Source organism: Amblyomma mixtum, chromosome 6 (assembly GCF_055824585.1).
Source record: "Amblyomma mixtum isolate Tamu chromosome 6, ASM5582458v1, whole genome shotgun sequence".
Lineage (NCBI taxonomy): Eukaryota > Metazoa > Arthropoda > Arachnida > Ixodida > Ixodidae > Amblyomma > Amblyomma mixtum.
The window spans coordinates 114,628,305-114,652,068 of NC_143017.1; the positions used below are offsets into that span (position 1 = coordinate 114,628,305).

The following is a 23,764-nucleotide window of genomic DNA, read 5'->3' on the forward strand; positions in this document are numbered from 1 at the left end:
TGTGATCGATTACGCTTTTCGCGCAATCTTTTGGGTGGCAACGTTGATTGAGACAAGGAAGCTTGTTCGTGCGTGGGCTCTCCTAACAGTGGCTAGAAAAGAGGGGCGGCTGCGTTCGCTTTGGCAGGGGACCAGCCCCAGGAGCCCTTTTATTGCGGCTCGTGGTACAAGAGATCAGATAGGACTGAGTCAGCGCTGCCGTCAGCAGTACGTCATGGTTTCGAGGCCTGCAGCCGCTCGCCTTCTGCACGATAGCCGCATTTGCTGCGAGGAAGAAACAAAAAGAGGTGAAAATTAGCATAATATAGAAATATCCAGTCGTAATTAACAATAGTGATTATTCACGATCTGCTTTATGAAGTTTGAAAAATAAGGCACTGTAAAGGTAGCAATGAGATTGCAGAAATTGCAAGCTAACCACTTAATTGCCATGCTTTTCCTGTCGCTTCCCATTTGCGCTTGAATAGTAGGGCTATTTATAGTACAAAAGGAATTCCCAGATTAGTATACGAGATTTTTAACAGAAAGAAAAAACAAGGATGTGAACATTTCCAATATTTCGTCAAAGTGCGTTCTTGGACTTCAGATAGCAAAAATAATTAGCATACAAGTGAAGGGAAAAGAGGTACTCGTTATGGCACACATGACGGAAGCTAACAGCCAGGCTTCAGTGGCTGTTGGCCTCCACCATGCGCAGAAAAATAATGTATCGTTTTAAAGTGCTTTTCTTAATTACTCACGAATGTTTAGTGCTCTGGCATGAAGCATTTGTAGCAGCGTATCCATACTAAAATAATACTTCACAAGGCGGAGGTGTCCACAGAACATTTTACCGAAAATTTTGTGGAAGCAGCACGAAGATATATTTATTATCAATTTCGGAACCATGTAGGCGAGTTCCGTTTTCACCCCCAGCTCGGACAAACGCTGAAAATGAAGGATAACTCAGACCACCGGCACGTAAAAAATGCAAAATTTAGCATGTGTCCGCCTTCTTCATACTTTTTATTGGTCCGTTATACTTCGGTTGAAACCTTCTTCAAAATTATTAGCGGCAGACATTTAATACTGTTTCAGTTTTATCGGAATTGGAAGCATGGCTCGAAAAAAATAATTTGATTAGGATCTGCAGAGCCGCTTATGTAGGTGTATCAACCGACCCTGGAGTATTTGTTTACCTCTGAATTTAAATTATTTCTGGCCATGGTGCTACAATATATATAAATCTTGAACCGGATCAAATCAACAACAAAAACATGCATAAGATCATCTCTTATTTTCAAACATTACAACATGTGCGTGATATCGATTCTGTTCCGGCAGCATGTGTTCTTTATTTTGGAACATTTTTTCCCCTCTGATGCTTAGTAAACAATCTGCACTTTTTTGTGGTTTTGTTCCTACTGCTGGAAGAGGCTGTGAAGGCTTGTAGTACGAACAATTGCCAGGGGCTCTTGAAGAACTCAAATGCGAGAAATGCGAATTACAGTTCTATTACAATTCGATTGCAATTCTACTCCATTTACATTCCAATTCTATTCCAATTATAGTTCAATTCTGCTCCAATTCTATCGAATCTCTTTGCAGCAGGTGCAGTCTAAGTACTAGTACCGGCTATTATCGGTAAATATTTTTTCCCGTCTTCGATGACGTCACACTGTTTCTACAAATCGCGACCTTTGCAACACCACCACTTGATGGGTGACGCCAGGTTTACGTGTCAGTGAGCTATCTAATGCTTTCGCATTAATCACCATTATCGTCATCATCAGCATGATTACGCCCACTGCAGGGCAAAGGCCTCCCCCACGTCTCTCCAATTAACCCTGTCCTTTGCCAGCTGCGGCCGCTATACGTCCACAATTTTCTTAATATCATCCGCCCATCTAAACTTCTGCCGCCCCATGCTACGCTTGCCTTCGCTTGGAATCCAGCCCATTATCTTAGGTACCACGTGTTATCTTGCCTTCGCATTAAATGCCCCGACCAAGCCCATTTAATCTTCTTGATGGCGACTAAGATGTCATTAACCCGGGCTTGTTCCCTCACACAATGCCCTCTTCCGGCCTCTTAACGTCACACTTATCATTTTTATTTCCATAGTTCGCTGAGTTGTCCTTAACTTAAGCTCAACTTTTCGTTAGCCCTCATGTTTCTGCCCCATAGGTGAGTACCGGTATGATACAGCTATTGTATTCTTTTCTCTTGAGGGATACTGGTAAACTGCCATGCATGATCTGAGAGAACCTGCCATATGCGCTCCACCTCACTCTTATTCTTGTAGTTATTTCCCTCTCGTGATCCAGATCAGCGATCACTACCTGTCCTAAGTACACGTATTTCCTTACAACTTCGAACACCTTGCTGCTAATTGTGAACCGCTGTTTCCTTGCCTGACTGTTGAACATTTGGTTAAAAACTAATGAGCAGGAAACAGGCTCCTAAACTTATAATCGAGATTTTCGATTGACGTAGAAACATAGCCTTTTTTTCTCTTTGACTCCCTAATGGGGTAAATGTGTGTCCTGTTTTAATGATGGCGCTATACGAGCAGCAGTTAATTTAAGCAATTACTTTTGACCTGTTCAGTAGGGCTACTCTTCTACTTTCAAATGCATCTTCTGTGCAGAACGTCAAGCTGGCGTTAAGCAGCTCTCAGCCATTTTTGTTATTCAGAAAAGCAATCTTCCAGATTCCTAAAACAAACAATTTTATCGAGGGAATATGTGCACTGCTTAAAAAAAAAAACCCTACGCATTACCCAGATGCTGGATATCGCACGCTTGAAAAGCGGGCTGGTGGGGGATTAATTCCAGGACATCCAAAACTAAGATGATCAGCCAAATCTCGATAACTGTTCGCCGGTATAAAAATGAACCATAGGTAATTAAAAAAAGGGGGAAGATGTGTTGTGCGCCAATATATGTCTGGTGCGCTTCAGTGCGCCTACTCTTCATTTCTTTCGCTCGTCACAAGGGGATTCTGACATGTTAACCGGGGCGACATAATATTACGCATCAACAGGCTTACTAGATTCTTATAGAAGAACGACATGTATATGATTGTTTGAAACGGCGGTGCTCGGCTTGCTGTGTGCGTCCTACGTACGCTTGATGACGCCATCCTATTTTTCTTGCCATCGGTGGGACTTTCTATAGCATCTGCGAGTACCGCTGACAGCACGATTAACACGAACCCTCGAGCAACGTTTTTAGATCTAAAAACGTTGCCCTCGAGTGCGCCTCCTGCACTGACATTAGAGTCGCTGAGCGCCGCGTGTTGAGTCCGAGACTATGCTGCATTACGTATTTGCGGTGGTTGGAGACAGCTGATGCCCTGCGTCCACCCTAGCGACCCAGCGCCCGAAGCCTAGCGGCGCTAATGTCAGCAGAAGACACGCGCTCGAGCGTTCGTGTTAAGGCTGCTGCCGGCTGTACACACACTAACGCACGCCGCCCACTTTTCTCCTAATGGGATTAGTAATGCATTAGTAAGTCACCGCACTTATGTACACAATCTCGCCGACTTGAGACGGTGACACGAACCGGGGTTGTGCAAAAAATATTCTCTCTCTCCCTCATTAATACTGGCCAAAAAAGGATCAATGTTTGAAAAGCAACTTATTACTTTCTAAGAATGCTTTGAGCGGGTTGTTGTGAACCAGTTTCGTCACAGCATAGTAGAAGTGAGTCCGACAATGGTGCGTCAAACAAATAATTTTTTGCCTTGTCAGCAAGAGAATGGTTTATCTTAATAATTTCAATAGCCCCGAAAATCACGCTATTCAGACGAAACTCGATTTTTATTTTGAACTTGCAGATCCTAATGTATGAATTAGAGCCCATAACAGCCGCGCAATTCAGAAAACGCGTTAAAGAAAAGAGTTCGATTGCACGCGTACCTATAATGACTTGTTCAGAGGCTAGTTTGCACAGCTCCTTTTTGTGCTAAAAAGGGGAAAAGGGGGCAAATGGAAACAAGGGTCGCATAGACTGAAGCGAGATATTTTCCGTGGGAAGCGTTGGAACATGCTGCCCCAGACACTGCGGTATACAAGCCACCTGATCGACAGAGTTGATCAAGAGCGCACCCACACTTATGTTTGCTGCATGATTGCTTAATTGCAGTACCCAGCGTGGTTGCTTCGTTCAGGGATAAGTACGGGGTCTTGGAAGACGTAGTAGGCTCTAAGTATTTTGCTAGGGCGCGTATTATAACGTAATCGTGCATATATTCCGCGAAAGCAACGAAACAGGATAACGGTCTCTTTATTACTTCAAGTGCTTTCGTTCGTTCCGATTTTGTTATTTTTTGGCCGTAATATCTGAATAGTAACCGCGTGGATGAAGGCAGCGAAAGACTGAAATCATGTTACAGAAATGACGACCAACAGCATGAACTTGGCTGAGCATAACTATTGACTGACTCAAAATTCAAGGCTACCGTGAGGGGCAGGCCTGGGGCCAGGATACCGAGCCGTCCGCTAAATTCTTCGATACCCCCCCCCCCCCCCCCCCCCCCCCCCCAACGGTCTTTAGGAATCGGCGGAAGACCGCTCCGACAAATACTTGCTGTCAGGGTGGGAAGCGTTTTACAACAATATTGTTCCCTCGGTAATCGGCTGAAAGGAAATACAAGGCAGAAACTGCACTCGACAAATACGCATTGACAACATTCCATTCCTGGCTTACTTCAACTGCTGGGTGGTTTCCACCTCGGTTACGTCAGTGCTGACGCAGTGCTTTTTAGCACTAACTGGTGTGGCGGCGTTTGTATGGATTTTATCATGAGCATCAGCCTAATTATTTTCGCTGTAGGACAAAAACCTCTCTTACTGATCTCCCTTGAATCCTGTTCTACGTCAGTATCAGTCACGTTATACCTGCGAATTTACAAATCTCATTTGCATAGGTGACTCCGTGCAGCCCCATGCTAGGCTTCCTCTTTCTTGAAATACACTTTGTTACCGTAGGGGCCATTGGTCATCTTCCCTTTGCATTACATGCCGTTCCCATGGCCATTTCTCCTTTTTGGGAGTATGACGCCATTAACTTGCATTTGTTTGCTTTCCCGCTCTCCTTTTCTTCGGTCTCGTAACGTTACACCTATCATTTTCCTTTCCATAACCGTCTGCACTGCCCTAAATTCAAGTCCACGCCTTTTCGTAATCCTCCAAGTTTGCGTTGATACGCGAATACTGGCCAGATACACCTTCCGCATACTTTTTTCATGAGGGATATTGCTAAGTTACCACGCTATATATTTCCTAAATATGTTAAACGTATTTCCGCCTGCACAAATAATCTCTCCTCATCCTCTCCAGTGGCACAAGCCCACAAGACCTGGAGTCTCTTACCAGCCCCTGGAGGGCGGAAGTGGGGACACTCGGGCAGATGTGATGTGTGCTGGGATCAGAGAGGATGCGAGTCCTACTTTTAGCCTCACACAAAGTTGTCGAAAGCCATAAGTAGCGCGAATGCCCGCATTGGTCGCCGCCGGCGCCTTCTAGAGGCTTTCGTCCCGAAGCCTTTTTCCCGAAGAAAGGAAGTAACTTTTCTCTCTTTCGTGTCAAGTAGTGCTTCGAGTTGTTGCTTATCCCAAAAAATTTCGGTATGAGATAAGGGGGCTTTTCTCAAAGGCTTTCAGAAAGGAAAACCGTAGCCACAAAGCTGGTGACGTGGGAGCTAAGAAGTCCACAAGCGGGGCAAATTAAATAATAGAGCACGAGTAAAAGTGAGATATTGAATGAACAAAACCCTGCGAATGGACCAGCTGTGCCCACAATGCATACTACTCGAATATCTTTAAAATCCATGAACGGCTTGAGGGACTTGTTGCGATTTAAATGACTTACTAAAGCGGCGCCAAAATGCTTCAAACCGTGTCCTAAAGATAACGCCTTTTAGATATTACAGCCACTTTTGTGTATTTTTCATAAGAAAGAGAGCTAAAATAACATACATTACTAACAACGGTGCTAACAATCGGAAAAATATAAATTACCTAGCAGAGTTATGGGCAGTGTACGCCGCCACTGAGTCATCGTTGAAGATTAAAACACCCTCTCGTAAGACAGGCACCGTATCACGTTCCCGGGTGTTACGTTAGTATTCAGCATGCCGCGACTGCTGGAGTAGTACTTCCTGAGTTTTGATGGCGTTTCAGATTGCACAACTGTGCCAACGACCTCCCTCTGCGGATTCTCTCCGCTTGGCAGTTGACCTCATTTCCATATTGTTTCCACGCGAAGCCAATGCGCGCGCCACCTTTCAGCGACCACTGCTACTACGCGCACGTGTGCTCTGAAAGAATTTTTCTCCATCACTTTTCTTTTTCTTCTTCATATGCACTCACTTGTATTCGCTGCGTCCAGGTGGCGTCTCTATCTCGGAGCTCGGCGGCCAACCGGTTTCACTTCCTTTAAGTCGGCGGCAGCGGTGGTAGGAAAACAAGACTGTCTTACGCTGTCTTAGTTCTGTCAGACTTCCTGCTTCATAGACGATGGAGTTTGAGAATCGCCATGTGCGCCACAGAAACTCTCTTATGTTCCTTGTAATGCCGTTCATGAATAACTCTGGAATTAAGTCTAGTGCCATTTGGAGACTCCGGCTAAAGATGTCAGTGCGCTTTCCTCCGAAAGTATTGACGGTTTTGAGCTCCTACAACGGTGCCTTCCGGAGACAAATTCATTACAAAAATGTGGCCTGGCGTATCCTTGCATGTCCGGTTCTAGCTATTTATGGTTTGTAGTTACTTCTTGGCTACATTTCCAGAGTCATTCAAGTGCACAGGAACGACTTCAGAATGGGACAGTTGAGGGCTGCGCTAGAAAGGGCGACAAGTGTACTTCGTATGAGGTTTATCACGAGGTCTAGATTGGCCGGAATCGATGTTCACTCGATTTAGCAGTATCCGAAACGGCCTTGGTTGAGATCAAACATGGCTTCAGACTACGGAATGATGTTCTAGCAGATGCCATCACCCAACACCTACATGATAGCAAGAAAAAGCCTCACGACTCATGCTGTTTGGTTTGGTATGGTTTATGGGGTTTAACGTCCCAAAGCGACTAAGGCTATGAGAGACGCCGTAGTGGAGGGCTCCGGAAATTTAGACCACCTGGAGTTCTTTAACGTGCACTGACATCGCACAATACACGGGCCTCTAGAATTTCTCCCCCAAAGAAATTCAACCGCCTCGGCCGGGATCCAACCCGCGTCTTTCGGGTCAGCAGCCGAGCACCATAACCACTGAGCCACCGCGGCGGCTGTATGCTGTAACGCAGGCAACAATCCAAACGCGTGCAATGTTAGCAGGCTGCCCAGCAGTGGAGCGTGCACATATAATATACCAGGAAAAAAAAAGTCAGGCATTTCATGCATCAATTTTGTAAACGTATGAGAAATAGATGTGTTTACTGTACATTTCTCATGACAGAAACGTTTAAAGAAGCGACAAACAACTGGTAAATAAATTTTAATAAGTCATCGTGTTTACAATTTCGAGCTCTTTAAAATCAGAGAAAGGACGCTGTCCTATGACCACTAAACAACAACAGGAGCAGTTTATCGCTCTAGCAGAAAAATATTTTCGTTGTGCAACTCCGTGTGTTAAGATTGTCAAGGGCATCAAGACCGTTTCGTATTGCGCCACCGCGATTAACACGTCAAATGTGAGCCTCAAGAAATCATTTTGTTGCGATGTTCAGTGACGGTGTTAAGGCTAATTTTTCTAATACTTGTTCCAGGTTATTATCGGTCCCGTAGACTAAGAGTTTCCTTTTAACTGAGCGAGAAGTTGCGTTTGGCGTGAAAGCATTACATTCCCGGCGCACAAACCAATTAGGCATAAAAGAGCGGAACGTTTAAAGAAGTAGTCATTACTTAAATGCCACTGCACGCCATCCGATCATGCTTCGCCGCAGAACATTCTACTACAGGGACAAGGTAACCCGTGCCACCACGCAGGCGTTAGTTAATGAAAGCAAACACATGCATTTGGGAGCTATTTTTGAGCTTATCATAGAACAGTTATGCTAACGGGAGGAACCATGGTGATCGTGGCATGTTTGTTTTGCAAGTTGCCCACATTTATAACGTTCGGCATGTGGATTCACGCTAAAGCTGCAAACTGCGCCTGAAAAGACGCGATTAATAAATTCGTCTGTAGCATTACATGTCTGCCACTCCGCCTCGATTTCTGTCCGTACATAGAGAGATGTTGTTGCTGATCATTGCTTCTTCGTTTTTCTCCCGAAAGTGAGCTTGCACTGGCTATCGCGAAGTGTATCGCCTGATATGAAGTTACCTATTTGTTCGTTTGTTTCTAGGAAGTTGATGAATGCTATTACATCGCAAGAGAATGGTCACAGTGTCTGCTGCGCCGCTGAATCAGTTAGCGTACATTGCTGATTAGGATATTGCCTGTAGGCATCAAGTCAACTTGTTTGACACGGTGTAATCACGTACGGGGATGCGGGCGGGCTTTTATAAACAATGTCTACATGGTGCCTGCAGGATGAAGGGCCTATTCTGTACTTCTGGGAGGAATTTTCTAAACTGATGTCCTTTTATGCCAGAGTGGAGAGTAGCTACAATTTCAAGTAAAACGCTGTTCATAAATGAAAAATGGTAACTATGCGATGCCCACTAACAGAGTAATGGAGGGGATGGCAACAAGACATCAACAAATTCAAACGCATTAGATGTGTTGATTATATACATTGTGGTTGGCGAAAACAGACTAGAAAGACAATAATATTTGCTGTTTTGCTTTTGAGATGAAGGAAGATGAAGGAGATAGTCTTTAGACGAGCAGTCGAACTGCGTTTCCGCTTTGGACTATGAGCGCAGCATTCTTTTTTATTTTTGTGCATTGTGTGGCCTACTCTAGTCATTGAAAAACAAGCATGAGAAAAAAACAGTTAAAATATTTGACTTTACATGCATTAGAACACGTCTAAACAGGAATTACGCGAACTGCATTTAACGCGAGTAGCGAGCATTTATGAACTAATAACATTGCTATGTTTTCTAACATGAACAAAATATTGCGACATTTTCTTATGTACATGATAAATATCGAAATATATCTAAACTATGAATAACGAATATCCTATCAACAAACAAATTATCAACAGCAGGTACACGCACGAGACATGATTTGGACTTGCGTCAAGCTCGAAATGCGAGAGATGTACGCATTCGCGAGAGATAACACGACTATCGGACACCCGGCTCTTTAGCTATTCCTATTCCTGTCAGAGCCAACTCGTCAGCTATCACATTCTTTCAACAGCTACTGGCATTCTTCGTGTTTGTGTGTTGTAACCGACCTTACAGAACGACTCATCATTCGTAAGGACGCACCTTTCCCCAAAAATCGCAAGCAGACTTAAGCAAACGCTTTTTGAGCACGCTTCCTTCCCGCCGGAGATCTAGGTACTGGTCCTCGTCATTGAACTTAGGCCAGGTCGCGTTGTCGACGGTCTTCGGAACCCTGAAAAGAAAAGAACACGCCAGGATGTCACCAGAGTCACCTTCTCGACTAAATGCAATAGGAAACAAAACAACTACATGAACACTGCACCGTAGGGAAGTCTTAGAATTAAAAAACGCCACACCCTGAAACAAGGGAACTGTATAAAGCCTTTCCATGCGTTCGTCCTATTGACATATATCGAAAACAAACACACGCGCGCCAGAATGACGGACGCGGCCTAACGGAAAAGAATCGATCCAGGAATATGCAGCAATGGCAGCTGAGGCACTGTAAAGTTCTGACACCAAGCTGAAGGTAGCGGATGAAAAGCTCAATTGTGGTGGCCATATTTCAGTGAAGGCGCACGGGAATGATGTCCTGGCACTGTTGGTTTGGTGCACGTTCAGTGATATGAAAATGCCGTCGAAATGAAATCGCAGTCCTCCTCTTCAGTGCCTGTCATAGCTAAGGTGATTACCTCATAAATGATGCTTCACTAAATAACTACGTTAACGAAAGCTAATGAAAAATTTGGACGCGTGAAAGTTTCGAGTTAAAATAGTGGTGCAACCTGTGATGCTACAAAAAATTTACTTACATGAGCCCACGATAAAACATAGAGCGGGTAAGGCGTTGACAATGTAACCTAGAGGGCGTTCGCGTTTCTTTTTCTTTTTTTTGCATGAAGGAACACATTTGCAGGAAAACTAGTCGTAGCTGATATTAGGAAAATGTTCTTTCTGGTCACAGGCTGCTTGTTGCTCCCATAAAACACAGCAGTGCAAGAGAATGAAAGCAGATTAATATTCCTGAGATTTTTATTTGTTCTCATTGCTTAAAAGACGACATTAGTTATGGAAACGTTTCTGGTTCTCTATGCAAATAGAACAAGGCTTTAAGTATCCTAGGAATGGCTCATTGCCCTATTTTCTTTTCTGGGAAATTTTTTAATTTTTTGGGGGCATTTATGTGCTTTCCTGTATTCAGTCAGTTCACCCCTAACCAAACACTTGGTTCAATATGAACATGTCAGAAATTTAGCTTGCTTGTGCCCATTGCATGCAGCTATACAGGCAAAAATTTGTCACTGTGCAATAACGAACCCAGGGAACGTGCAGTGCCTCTTTCGCAGGTAAGCTAAGTATGTTCAGTTGGAAGAGTTATCACGCTAGCCCATCATCGTAGTCCGAGTGACAGTCACGGACGAGCAAGACAGTCGCAGAATTAAGCCTGAAGCTTTAGTGAGCAGTGCAAAAAATTTGAGCTTCTTTTTTAAAACATGCAGCCGGAGAATAACCGGCGGTACGAACATCTATATATTCGGTTCCTCTGGTTGATATTTGGTCTAAAGCAGTATAAAATAATGCAATTTTTCGCGGAACGTATGCTATGCCGCGTCTCGGTTATTGGCGACAAATTATAATTTCACCGTGAATGAAGCACCTCATGCAGCTTGTGCGGAAGTCCAGCACATTCCTTCACCACCACTATGCCTTCATTCAAGAGAGCATGCCCCTTAGAATACGGGCAAAATGGCAACAGAGACCTTACCCTGTGTGACTGAAGGTGGATATAATGTTTATGAAATTCTCCGCGGCCTTGACATCATCTTCAGTGGCGTTCTTTGCTAGCTTCAGTCCGGAGCCCAGACTGAAGAAGATATCATCTCCGTGCGTCGGGCGGGTCCAGTCAGGCCAGTCGACGTACGAGGCTTGCTGCGACCACTGGTACATATACACTGTTGTGTCCGGCCTAAGGAACCTCTTCGCGAACCCTATTGTCGGGCAGCTGAACTGCAGGTCGCCGATAAGTGAGGATCCTGTGTACACAGGCCCCGGCCCTTTGGTGGCATTCACGCCGCTGAAGTAGTAATCAATGATCGGCTCGGGCTCGATCTCCATGGTCGAGGTAATGAGTGCCTTAATGAGAAATATCATCTCTCCCTTCATGACGTCGTCGATGGAGTTCATGTCCCTGAGCTTGTTGAAGAGGAAGTATAAGAAGAAGTCGCCTTCGGCCTCGCAGATGCCGGTGAGAAGCTCGTTGGCGTTGATCCTACCGCGCTTCAGCGCAGCCGCGGGTTTTTCTGGGAGCATCTCTTCGCCGAAGACCGGAAAGAACGAGTCCAAACCGCCGGCATTGAAGGTGTCTGTGGCGTTCAGGATGTCCATGAAAGGCTTCGACTTCAGGCACTTGATGACTTCACTCACATTGACCTTGTCTTCGCCTCCGTCGCAGTCCAGCGCTCTGCTCAGGAGCTGAGCCCTAAAAAATCCTTGCTTCGGGTCGCTTACGATAGCAGCCGTGAACGGACTGCCACTCTGCATCACGGCGCGCTTGAAGAGCCCCTTGCTTTTAGGTGAAATCAACTGCATTCCGACAGAGACGGAGCCAGCGCTCTGGCCCATCAGGGTAACCCGAGAAGGATCTCCGCCGAAGGCGCGGATGTTGTTCCTAACCCATTTGAGGGCTAGGAGTTGGTCGTAAAGCCCCATGTTTCCTGGGGCGTCTTCTACGTCCATGTAGAGAAATCCGAAGGCCCCCAGTCGGTATGCGACAATGACGGTGATGACGTTGCCTCTCGCTGCCAACTCTGAGGAGTCCATCGCTTCGAGGGAGGCACCGCCGTATGAGAAGGCACCTCCAGGCAGGTAGACCACCACAGGAAGCAAGGACGAGTCCTTCCTGGCTGGAGCGAACACATTCAGGTACAGGCAGTCTTCAGAGATCAAGTCTGTGGGCCTTATAAGGAAGAAGTTGTTGATTCGAATGGGAGGCTGTGGGCAAAAGGGTGGCTGCGAGGTGGCATTGTAAACGCCCTCCCAGGGCTTCTTTGGCACCGGCTTCTTGAAGCGCAGCTCTCCCACCGGCGGCTCGGCAAAGGGAATACCCAAAAACGCGCGCACCGACGAGGTTGTGGTAGGAACAGAGGCCCCTCGCACTGCTCCAGTGATGGTCTGAACAATGTCCCCACTCTCTTCTTGGCCGCAGGTGGTTGCCAAGACGGCGAAGATAACGCCCATCCACAGCATTGTGACCTTCATTGCCTGCAAGGATCATTTCATTAGGGCACATTATTTAAGGAGCAAAAACAGACGAACTGCAAACACGATAGTGCGTAGCTTAATCATCGGTAAAAGCCCTAAATTGTACGCGTTGAGAGACCCCAAGAGAGATACAAATTCGCCAGGCGCATAGAAATAGGCGTTAGAGCACCGGTGCATCTGCATCACGAAAAAGATTGGCGCACTCACGACAAACGACAAGGTATACAAGAGAACACAGATGCATATTTAGGAAAATAATTAACACTTACAAAGGAAATTAATGTACTAGATGTGAACTAAAGAAGGATCGACATCTGAGCTAATTTTAACTCACCACGAAAAAGTTTAATGCACTCACAAACGACAAGGTGAGACAAGACAACACAATCGCCTGTGTTGTCTTGTCTACCTTGTCGTTCGTCGTGAGTGCGCTAAACTTTTTCCTGATGCATTACCAACTAGCTCAGATGTAGATCGTTCTTCGGTGCATCTGCGTAAACTTCAGCTTTCTATGTAACGTGCAACGGGGTGACAGATATTGGTTCAGAGAAGCTTTGAGACTGCCGAAAGTAGTACTGAACGCTTCAAATGCTCCTGGCTTTATGTAGTCAGAGCACTGTCGCTATCGAATGTGTGAAACGAAATAGTGTTCTTTCGCGCTCCTGGCTTCAGATTTTTAAAATAATTAAAAAATAATAAATAAGAATTTACTTCGCAGTGCTTTGCAATAGACACATTGAATCAGAATGAAAAGGAAAAGAATTCAAAAGCAGTCAAAAAGAATAAAGAGCTACACCTAAGATTATACAAAAGCTTGCGGATCAAAAAAAAAAATAACCTGTAAGCTCTTTTGTGTGCTCATCACAGAAAAGCACATATCAGCGTTTAATGACAGTTATGTCATTGGCGACCAGTTGGATGCAAAAAGGAGCCCTCACAAGCTCGAATTAACTCCTGCAATAAGAGAGGGAATTAAAAATACATTTGTTTTCAAATTAAAAATTATAACACAATATAAATGACCGGATAGTTTCGGGCAAAAATGACAGCGCAAGGGAAATTTATGCTCAACTGAATTTCGATGAACAACTAGCGTGGGCTAGCTTAGGTTGAGCATCGCAGTACTGAAAAAAAAAGAAACCTATCAGACTGAAACTCTTTATACGAGACTGACTTTTCGCTTGACGAGAGAGGCTATGAACAGAAGCCCCGTGCAATTACGCACAACTGTCGACAAGTCGGCTTAGAAAATACCGAAATTGCAGTTGTGCTACAATAAATAGGACGGCGATGATCGGCCCATGTGGTCAATGATTTTCACAGTGGCAGCATGACATTTGCTAAGAATAAGGTGACTGCTTTTGAATGCTCTCATCCTTCACTTTGGACCTTTAGCAATAAACACACCGTTCTAAGATTTTATTTCATTCAGCCGATCTGAGAAAGGAGGTATGCTTCGTGCGTAACACCTGAGGCTGTATTAAGCACACCTTTACTCTTTGACCAGTGCAAGACAAAAATCTGGTGCCTTCTGTTCCTTTAATCCCATCGCAACTTTGTTCCTAGCTCGTGGTTCGAACTTAGCATCTGGTAATATTTAATGCTTATAGCTGGATTTCGTGTACGAGAAAAATCATCACGACATTGTACAACATTTTGTACATGATCAGCGCTAAAGAAACCTGAACTTCGGCACAAAACAGTGCCACGTTTGGCTACTTATGTCTAGCTTGTTGAAGTACTTGAGTCCAGATACTCTACGTATATACATGGCCGCACCTCAGATCAAATAATAAAGTCAAGTTAGATTAAATCATTATCGTCGTCATCGATTTAATAACGTCTGCTGCAGTGCGGAGGCCTCTCTCACTAACCTAATAGTCCTGTCCTATATTTTTTCAGCAGCGGGACTCTACCAGCACTGATTTTTTCCATTTTCTAATTTCATCTCCTCTGCTTACTTTCTGCCCTCCGTCACTGCAAACATTTTTTTTTAATGCTACAGTGTGCCTTCTGGCACAAAGTATTGATTTACGCATAAAGATAGACGACGGATTGCCGAAGGAAGTCCAGCAAGGTACAGTGGTGCGGCCCCAAAATCCAGTCTTTTACACATTTGGCTTTTTACCGGGAAGCTGTTCACATCGGTGGTGGTGTTCCTGCTGGATAGCGTGAATAGAGGGGAAGGCCCAGAGCAAGCTTGGAATTGCCTCCTCTACAGTAACGAACTATTTGTTATCTATTCTGCACATGACATGTCTCGCTTAAGCCCCACCAATTTCAATTTTCTCTGATTCCGACGAAGATATTACCAACCAGAGTTTCCTAACACACGCTGCTCTCTTCCTTATTCCTAATGTTACCCTATCAAGCACGGAAAGCTCAGCTAGTTTGTGGACATATACATTTTTCTAACAGCGCGGAGACAATGGACAGGGGAAAGCCAAGAGAACAGTGATCGGCTCAGATGACAACTCGTCGTCAGGTTATTTTCTCAGTTTTTGTTTTCAGGTGGTGCTTACTGCCTCGAGGCATAAAATGAGATGTTATGCGTTCTGTTGTACGCTGTTCCCTTCTATGTCGTCTTTCGTGTTGTTAGAACAAAGTTCAGTGATATGGGTCAGTTCTGACAGAATGCAAGATACAGCTTATATATACTTCTCGCTTGCATCCAGGAACATTCCGTTGCAACTGCTGTGCGGACACACATCTCTTCAAGCAAATGTTTGCTATCCTTCCACCGTCCCCACCAGCCGGATTCCTTTCTACTGAGCTGGCGTATTTCGTTTCACAGTTTTGCAGGTCAACCGGTTAATCTTGTTTAGCTGCCATCATGCCTGGACGAGATTCACACCCTTCAGCCTAACGTTTTCTTTTTAACATCCCCCTCCCCTCACTGGGCCTTCCTCTTCGGAGTGAAGGCTCTATTTAAACCTTTGCCAATGATGAACGCTTTACCCGGACGAAGACAAGTCCTCTTGTGGAAACGTTGGCAAGCGCCCTAAGACTCCCCCCCCCCCCCCCCCCCCCCCCTCGCCTCTTGTTCACTTTGTGTGTGTCAAGAAATCATCTGCCTGCCCTCTGTATACCTAGGAAGACTTAGATCATATAGAGTGCTAAAAGAGACTAGTTTTCTTGTAGAGGTCAGGAAGCTGGCCTCAAGGAATGAGGATTTGCCAAGGTTACTGACTGATTATTGTTTTTGCAACATTTTACTTTCTTCGTGACAAGGTTCAGATAAAAACGAAAATTGCCGTTAAGAATGGACGTAAACAGAAGAGACTGGCAGCGGGCACATGGCTATCGTTCTTTCCAAGTGATGTAATTCGCATCATTGCTACCCAACATCATGTTGTGCTATAAAGATCGCGCCTCTTACGGCCTAATAAACTCGGTACAAAAATCGAACAACAGGCAATGGGGCCTGAGGCTGGCATGTGAAATACAACCGCTGCGCCGTCCTGTACTGCTCAAACGCAGCCCTGTTCCAGGCGGAAGTCGAGTGTGGGGCGCAAGACAACTCACGTCACGGCAGCTTCTTATATCTTGAACATTTTCCCTCGGTCCTATTCGAGGGAGTGCCGCACGTTCGTCAGCTGCACGATCGTGTTGTCATAGGCTCAGTATGCGAACGGTCAGGTTGTACGTGCCGTCTCACATGTGAGGGTGCCGTTAGTGTGCTTAATTTAGCGCTATTGTTGCTGCTAGAGGAAGGAGGAAGGAAGTTGGAAGAGGGCGCCTGGGTGTGGGCCGTTTCCGGATGCAGTGAACTGTACGAGGCCAACCCAAAGAGAGTAGAAGCGAGGTCCCCCCCGTGCATTTCAAAAATACATTGGGTCTAAATCGGACCCGTTTGCAAGGGGGCAGCCAAAGCACCTGGCCAACCCAAAGGACAAAGCCGAACACGAACCAACTCTTCCGCTTTCACGGCGCACGATTACGATCGCATGAAAGAGACTTCTCGCCAGCGCTTAAATGCTGTCGGCAAGAGAGATCGCCGCCGCTCCCGCCGGACTAGATGGCAGCGGTTTTTTTCCGGGGAACCGAGAAGGCAGCGGTTGTAACGTCTGTCGCTCTTCTTGCACTTTTCTTCCTATGCTAAACCAGTGTTATATAATAGGACGCTTCAATTATACAGGATGACAGCTTTGAATTTACAAGCGGCAGTGGACCTAACGACCAAGGAAAGAAATAATTCAAACAGTGACCTAAGAAGGCTCGCCGAAGTGTTGGAATGTGCATATCTAAATAAACTGGCCTCAACACGCGCCAGCGATACGTGCTCGCCGCCTGCTCGACGATCCATGAATACTAATCAAATATGTCAGACTATCCTGGTAGGCGAACTTTATATTCGTTTACGAGGCCATTCTTGGCTAGTCTCCTGACGAACAGCAGCATTGTACAGGATATGGGGATTCAAGAAGGCCTCTAGCGCCACAAAATTGTGCGTGCATGTTTTGAATATTCAGAAGTTATAATGGTACACACGCCGTGCTTTAATTGCGCTTCACTAACCATCAATTAAACATAAGTCTTCTGGCTCAGCCATAAGGTCGATGTAATTGGCCTTTGTGCGTAATCTACACTTGCCTGAAAAACACATTGACATTACTGTACTACAAAGAAAAAGCTTGTAACTCCTCATGGTCCAAACAGAATCAGACCGTCATCACAAAATCGTCCCTCCAGAACAAGTGAGCTAATGCTTTTGCACAGGTTCGAAATGGGCCAGTGGAGTTTATTCAATGTCCTTAACATGGTAGTGGTTGATTGCTTTTCTCGTAGTGGCTAGGCTCGCGTCGGTAATGTCGGGAGCATTTTCAGGCAACTTTGCATAGCTTCCACCGACGTCATAGCAGACGCAGTGTTGGTGGGTCGGCATCACAGTGAGAGACAGCGTAGTCAACTAAGCCGCTTATCACCACCTGCTCCGATGCGAACTTTAGAAGCATTGTGTGGTCCTCTATCATGGTGCACTGGATGTCAGGTGCAAGCTATCAATATATCGATAGTGCTGCGAGCGACTGACTAGATCATTCAGTTAATTTCAATTTTTAAATGTAATTGTGGATACTGCAGCGACAGGGACAGAATTAGAGAAACTGCTGTTGAGAAAGACTTCTTTGATTCGTAATGTGTCATTACACTAATCGAAAATACTTGCAGTTTGGAACACAAAACAGAGGAGATTAATATTTAAGGCAGCTTTCGCAACGATATATAGGGTGAGTTATGCACATAAGGATGTTGTCGCGTCTGAATAAGTAAAAATAGAAGTAGTCGTCTTGCAAGCTATAACGAACAATATGAGGATCTTTGCGACATAACATCTACATTATGACCTCCAGCGGGGCAGAAAAATGGCACGACAGTGCGTAACCAATCCTTCTGTAGTTTCGGCATTCAGCAGCAGCCAAGACAATACTACTCGCCATAGGAAGAAGTACTAGCGAGGGACCTGTCCGTTTATACGAATCAAGCAATGCGTATGCATTGTTTATACCAACCAAGCTGCCACTGTTCGAGTGAAAGCGCGCTGCCGGTAATTAGTGGCCATCGAAACAGCCAACAAGAATTTAAGGAAACACTGCACCGAAGCCTGCTATTTTTTTAAGAACGCATAAGCGAGACCACCAGCGTGTCTTGCACTGGACAGGTAGACATTTAGAAATGATTACTTTCTGCATTATTCATGTTAAATGCAGAACGTGACTATGAGGCACGCAACTATGGAGAAACTATTGTGTAATATGGGACTTTTTAATGAATGTGCGCTAAGGTATCAGTGCGCGGGTGCGTTTCTTTTTTTTTCTGTTTCCCATCTATGTATAGGCGGCCAGTGCGGCTAAAATCGAAGCCAGAACTCTTGCTAAGGAGCACACCATAGCCTCTGAGCCACCGGGGTTTATTGTACCCACATCGGGGTTGCGTAAGCTCCAGCCGTTTAAACTTTACCCCCCCCCCCCCCCCCCTTTTTTTTTCATGTTTTCCAGCATTCACAGATGTAATCGTACATGAAATGATCAATACGCCTTCGAAGACGTGGGTTCGATCCCGGCCGCGGCGGCTGAATTTCTTGAAGGCGAAATTCTAGAGGCGCGTGTGCTGTGCGATGTTAGTGCACGTTAAAGAACCCCAGGTGGTCGAAATTTCCGAAGCCCTTCACTACGGCGTCTCTCATAGCCTCAGTCACTTTGGGACGTTAAACCCCAATAAACCAACCAACCAGCTTTCGAATTCGAACTGATTAGAACGATTGAGAACAAGGAGTATTGGTCCTAGAGATTTATGCAGAATGGTACAGAGAAAGAACAGAACAACCGCCTAAATACTATGCTTATTGAACAGATAATGTGAGATATTGAGCAGGAAATATATACTGTATTTGGCGCTCGGTAGCTTGTATGCTTCTAAGCTATATTTTACAATCTGCAAATAACACTTTCTGCGCAGCGCATGCAACTGGGGCAAGGCGTTAAAAAAGTTACGTGTTGGGTATAATGTAGCTTCAATTGTTATAGCGGATCTATTATCTTTCCGCAGTTCACAACACATTCCTGCAGCACATATCTTCCGCTTAGCTCATAGCTTTATTAGCATTTGCAGTTCTCTAATCTTTGTAGCTAAGTTGTTCGGTGCCTGCTAGACTAACATGTAGTTGGCTTGACAAGCACTATTGTATCACGTTTCTGTATTCTTTTTCAAGCTTGAATTAGTAACCGCAATAATCAGCAGATTTTCTATTTTATCTTAATTCTGGATCACGTGAAGGAGCATTAAGTCTTGAAGGGTGTTGTGGGAAACTGCTATCGCGATTTGAATAGCCAGGTCCCAGCCAAGCATCTAAGTTGATCCAATTTCAGCCAGAATGCCTTCAATTTGCGCACTGTCATTGCATTCTAATCCGGATATAACGACATGCTTCTAAAACATGGCGAGATTCAACTAGCCCAATTTGCTGTTCGTACGAGATAAATGGAAACATGCGAAGGGGCAACTTGGCGCTTATTCTGTGTTCGAGCAGCGCAATTAGAACGCCCGGGCGGTCTGTTAAATATTGGTGGTGTCACGTAGCCGTTATTATCTGTTATGCGCTACAATGACGGGATCGTTCACATAATAGATCTTGCAGCTAGTTTACTAAATAAAGCATCGCTTTCTAGAAAAATATTTCTAACAAACCGTTTTAGAAGATATGTTTCTGTGCACAGGTAATAATTAGATGCCATTAGCTAGTTACACCTAGATAAGGCGCTCAAGTCTCAATGAGAAAGATGCAGAACGTTTTTGTGGAAGTGCAAAGAGATTTCTCTTTAAATATATATGTTTGAACTGCATTGAAGATGTCGTACTAGTGAGTAATATTAAGGATGCACGCTAGGGTGTCTTAGTGAAATTCCCACCATCTGGTTTATAAATTTGCGGATGCTGTTCTTGCACCGAAAAAGGACCAGGTCAAGGACCTCGATGACACCCGTACAAGAGGCCGAAGGTGATGTCAAAGTAGTTGGTGAATTATTGGACCAGGTGAATTTCGAAGTCATAATAAAAAGAAAATGCAAATAGATACAGGGCATGCTGCGTGATTTTGACTTTCTTCTACCTTTTTTAGGTACTAGTGCTAGTTAGCGGAGATCGAAAACCACCTCAAGGAGGACGCGGAAAAAAAAAAGTTTTGGCACAGGATCAGTGGTCTACGCGTGAAGCTTCCCCAGCCATCCTATTACAGCGATTGCAAAGGGACCTTGCATTGAGTCAGCTAGGGCGGCATTCTGCGTACCACACTCAATGCATTCACTTTGGAAACCACAAGGAAACGCCAAACATCCTGCTCCCATCCCCGAGATTTGGCAGGCGCTTCTGGACGCTGCGCGCATCACTCATTCTATTCTTTACAGTTTCCAGCGAAAAAGATGTGCGTTTAGCACTTAGACGTTTATGGTAGGAGCGAGAGCTGCCATTGGGACCAGTCATGAATGCGTTTGGAATGGCCATTATGACGAAGCTGAGAATATGTGGCAATCTGATTGAAGATACGCATGATTTGTGGTTTCTGGAGACGGTGCTGACTATATTAGGCACCTCTTCTGAGGCATAGTCATGGACAAAAATTTACCGGATGTGAATTCGCACAAAATTTTTTATTTCTGTGTTGGCTGACTAGTAAGTGAGCTAGTACTAGCTTTAGCGCGTGGAGCACGCATGTCTCCTCATGCTTCTCTATTTCTGCTGAACAGCTTTGCCTGACCGAGTAGAAATATTTTTTCCCCCCCACAAACCTGAATCCCGTAAACTTTTGTTCATGACGGCCCGTGTCAGGTTGTCCTGCTCCACTATATCAGCCAGGTGCTTTTCATGGGCGACGCTGGGAAACCGGTAGCGTGCAGCCCGGCAGAACATACCTACTCTCTCGGTGCTCGGAACGCACAAATGTATGAAAGAACCTCCATTTCAATCTGAATGAAAGCTTTCAGTTCCATAGTTAGGGTTAAAACAACGTTGGCCTACAAGCTTTTGCAAAAGGTGGTTCCCTTGTGGCAAAGTCGCAGGCAACAGGCGCGTAACTGGGATACGTTTGTGGAAACCCTTTTGAGTTTAAAAACTTCTCTTCTCACTTACTCTGGCAAGCCAGTGCATTCTCAATTCTGAGGGGAGAAGAATAATACGATCACGCTTCGCCAGTTCCTTTGCATTTAGAAGTTTTTTTTTTAACCACCAGAAATTCGTTGAGAGCTCTGCTAGATACGAAGTCCATAACTTAAGAGAAAACTTATCTGTGCGGTAAATGCGAACCGTACACGTGCGCTTTACTCAAAAGGATGCTGACGAGTGAGTAGTTGGGGGTTTCTCTACACATTGCAATCGAAGCCACGGATAGAAATTCTCTTTTTTCTGCCACCATATTCTACGTTTTCTTTCTGGTGGCACTTGACAACAACAACAAAAAATAGCCACGCAATAACTTTTCTTTCATTGTGCCTTTCGTTACGCTCCAAACGACCCTATAGATAAAAGGCACTGCAGTGTGAAACAGCGACACCATCAAGCTGCAAATATGAGGAGATAATTAACATGGCGACCTCTGCGTCCAGAGGGAGTGAAGTAGAGGGAGGGAGGTGCACTGCGTTTAACCCTCTTTTGAAATGGAACGCATTCAATGAGTAGGAAGAGTCAAGATTTCCCTTATCTTTTTAGTTGATGTAGCACCAGGTAGGAGCGGCTATACCGACTTACAGCAGCGGTAATGAAACAGAACAGGTGTTCTCCCTCAAATGAACGTTTTGATCTCAGATCTTCCGAGATCGGCTTTGCCTGTGGATGGCCCATTGTAAAAATAAGTTCAGCGAGAAATATAATTTGTTGCTGAAAGTTAGCACGAGCAAAGTGGATTTATTGAGTACCCTCAAGCAGCACAAATCATAACACCACAATTCGGTTATAAAATGCCAATATAATTAATAAACAGAGCCACAGCAATAAAATGGCCGTCGTTCTCACGCAGGCTCCAAGAAATCAGCCCAACCTTGTTGATTTGTCTATGCTAGAAAGAGCCAAGAGCCTTTGCTTGATACTACATTAGTGAGCTTACTAATTTCGGTAAGGGACGCGGTGAGAATTTCGTTTCGAAATTTTTCTGGATGTTGCACACGAATACGAAGAAACTTGAAACCCACCTCTGACTAGCTTCAAAGCAAGTCCCCATGATTGTTCGTGTAATAGATATCGTGGAATAGAAAATGGGCTAAGCTGATGGCTCTGTATGGGCAGTTTCAGCATTTATGAGAGATGATAAGAATGAGACAAGATCACATGATAAGGACTAGAGGAATAAATCAACACCGAAACTAGCCCAGCATGTGCAGTATATGACTCAATGTAGTCGATTGCAACAAAACGAAGGAGGAATTCAAGGCAGTGTCATGCAGGAACAACAACTCACCCTCCGGTCTCTGAACAGTCGTGCGGGAGAAGAACAGCTTCGCGCTGACAAGAGCAGAGTTGTTTTTTTCGTCAGCCGGTAGCGGTGGTGGTTCAATGCCGAGGAGCTTCCCCGTTCTGTCGTGCGTCCAGTGTCGCGTCTGCCTACGAAGTGCGCGTCCGGGCGCACTTTTGTGGACAAGGCACGGCGGCGCTCCTCGAGAAACCGGAGTCACTGGACGGGTCTACCTTCCGCCGGCCTCATAGGAGTCTCCGCTTCCGCTACCACCTTGGCGCGTTGGGGCCGTTCCCCCCTTTCGCTCCGCCGCCTACATTTACAGCACAGGGGGGTGGAGGGAAGGCTTTGGAAGCGTCCGGCTTGGCCACATCCCGGCCTTCTCGCAGTTACTTCCTGCGCCCTCTGTCTTTCCCTTTCTCTATCTCTCTTTCACGGACATCAGCTCTCGCCAGTGGAATGAACGCTATCGGAGCTTCGCGCTGTAAAGGATAGCTCTTCTTTCTTTTCCTGGGCGGATAAATTCGATAGTGCTCTTTGGTAGAATGTTGCGTTGCTGGAAGGCCGGAAAGGAAGGGGAGGCTGCAAAAAACCGTGAAAACAAAGAGAACAAAATGTATGAACAAAAACTATGCGACAGCGCCAGAACACTTTAAGGGCGAGTGCTGGTGTGACTTTTGCATAGCTTATGTCGATAGTAGCAGAACAATGCACTCGTTAACGCTGGCGCATCCATGTCAAGGAGGGCAGGCTGACACAGGGGATAGAAATACAGGGGCTCCACCTATTAGGTACACTGCCTAGGTGTCGTCCTCGTGCTGTTTGCATTCGGTAAGAATCAGACAGATTGTCAAGGTGGCTACAACCTCCACCGTCAAAGGATCATAGACGACGCCTTTAGATATGGATCCTTAGAAAAAAAAACACATAGAAAAAAAAAACACTGCCGGGGCCTCAGAGTACCGGCAAAGGCTTAGTGACCCCTGATTGGCGAGATAAGGACACTGAGCTACTCGCTCTTGTTTACGGTTCCGTAGGTAAACCGTGCAGCCATGAACTCCGCCAATGTCATTGAGTAACAAATATAGGTTATGTAACGGTGCTACAGTATCCATGCAGTGGCAGCATCGACGCCTCACTTTTTTTTCCGCTTTTCTCTCTTCTGCTATTCCTCTTTTTTTTTCTTCTTTTACAAAGAAATTCATACGGGGCCGTCCGCACGAGATGGTGATCCAGTTCTGCGGCAATGTCGGTGTATATCTTATTGCATATCTTTGTAAGGCTACATTGTATACATAAG

The 23,764-nt window shown here is 45.2% G+C and overlaps 1 protein-coding gene across 1 annotated transcript; it reads right to left on the reverse strand.

The window, feature by feature from the left end:
• Positions 1 to 114: 114 nt before the first annotated feature.
• LOC149340105 (acetylcholinesterase-like) lies at positions 115 to 22,883 on the reverse strand. The gene is made up of 4 exons (XM_089550662.1): positions 22,471 to 22,883; positions 11,032 to 12,527; positions 9,369 to 9,498; positions 115 to 264 (listed from the first exon to the last, which is right to left on the reverse strand). The coding sequence occupies exons 2-4, from the start codon at positions 12,522 to 12,524 to the stop codon at positions 202 to 204; spliced, it is 1,686 nt and encodes a 561-aa protein (XP_089406788.1). The 5' UTR covers positions 12,525 to 12,527; positions 22,471 to 22,883; the 3' UTR covers positions 115 to 201.
• Between the last annotated feature and the right edge of the window lie 881 nt (positions 22,884 to 23,764).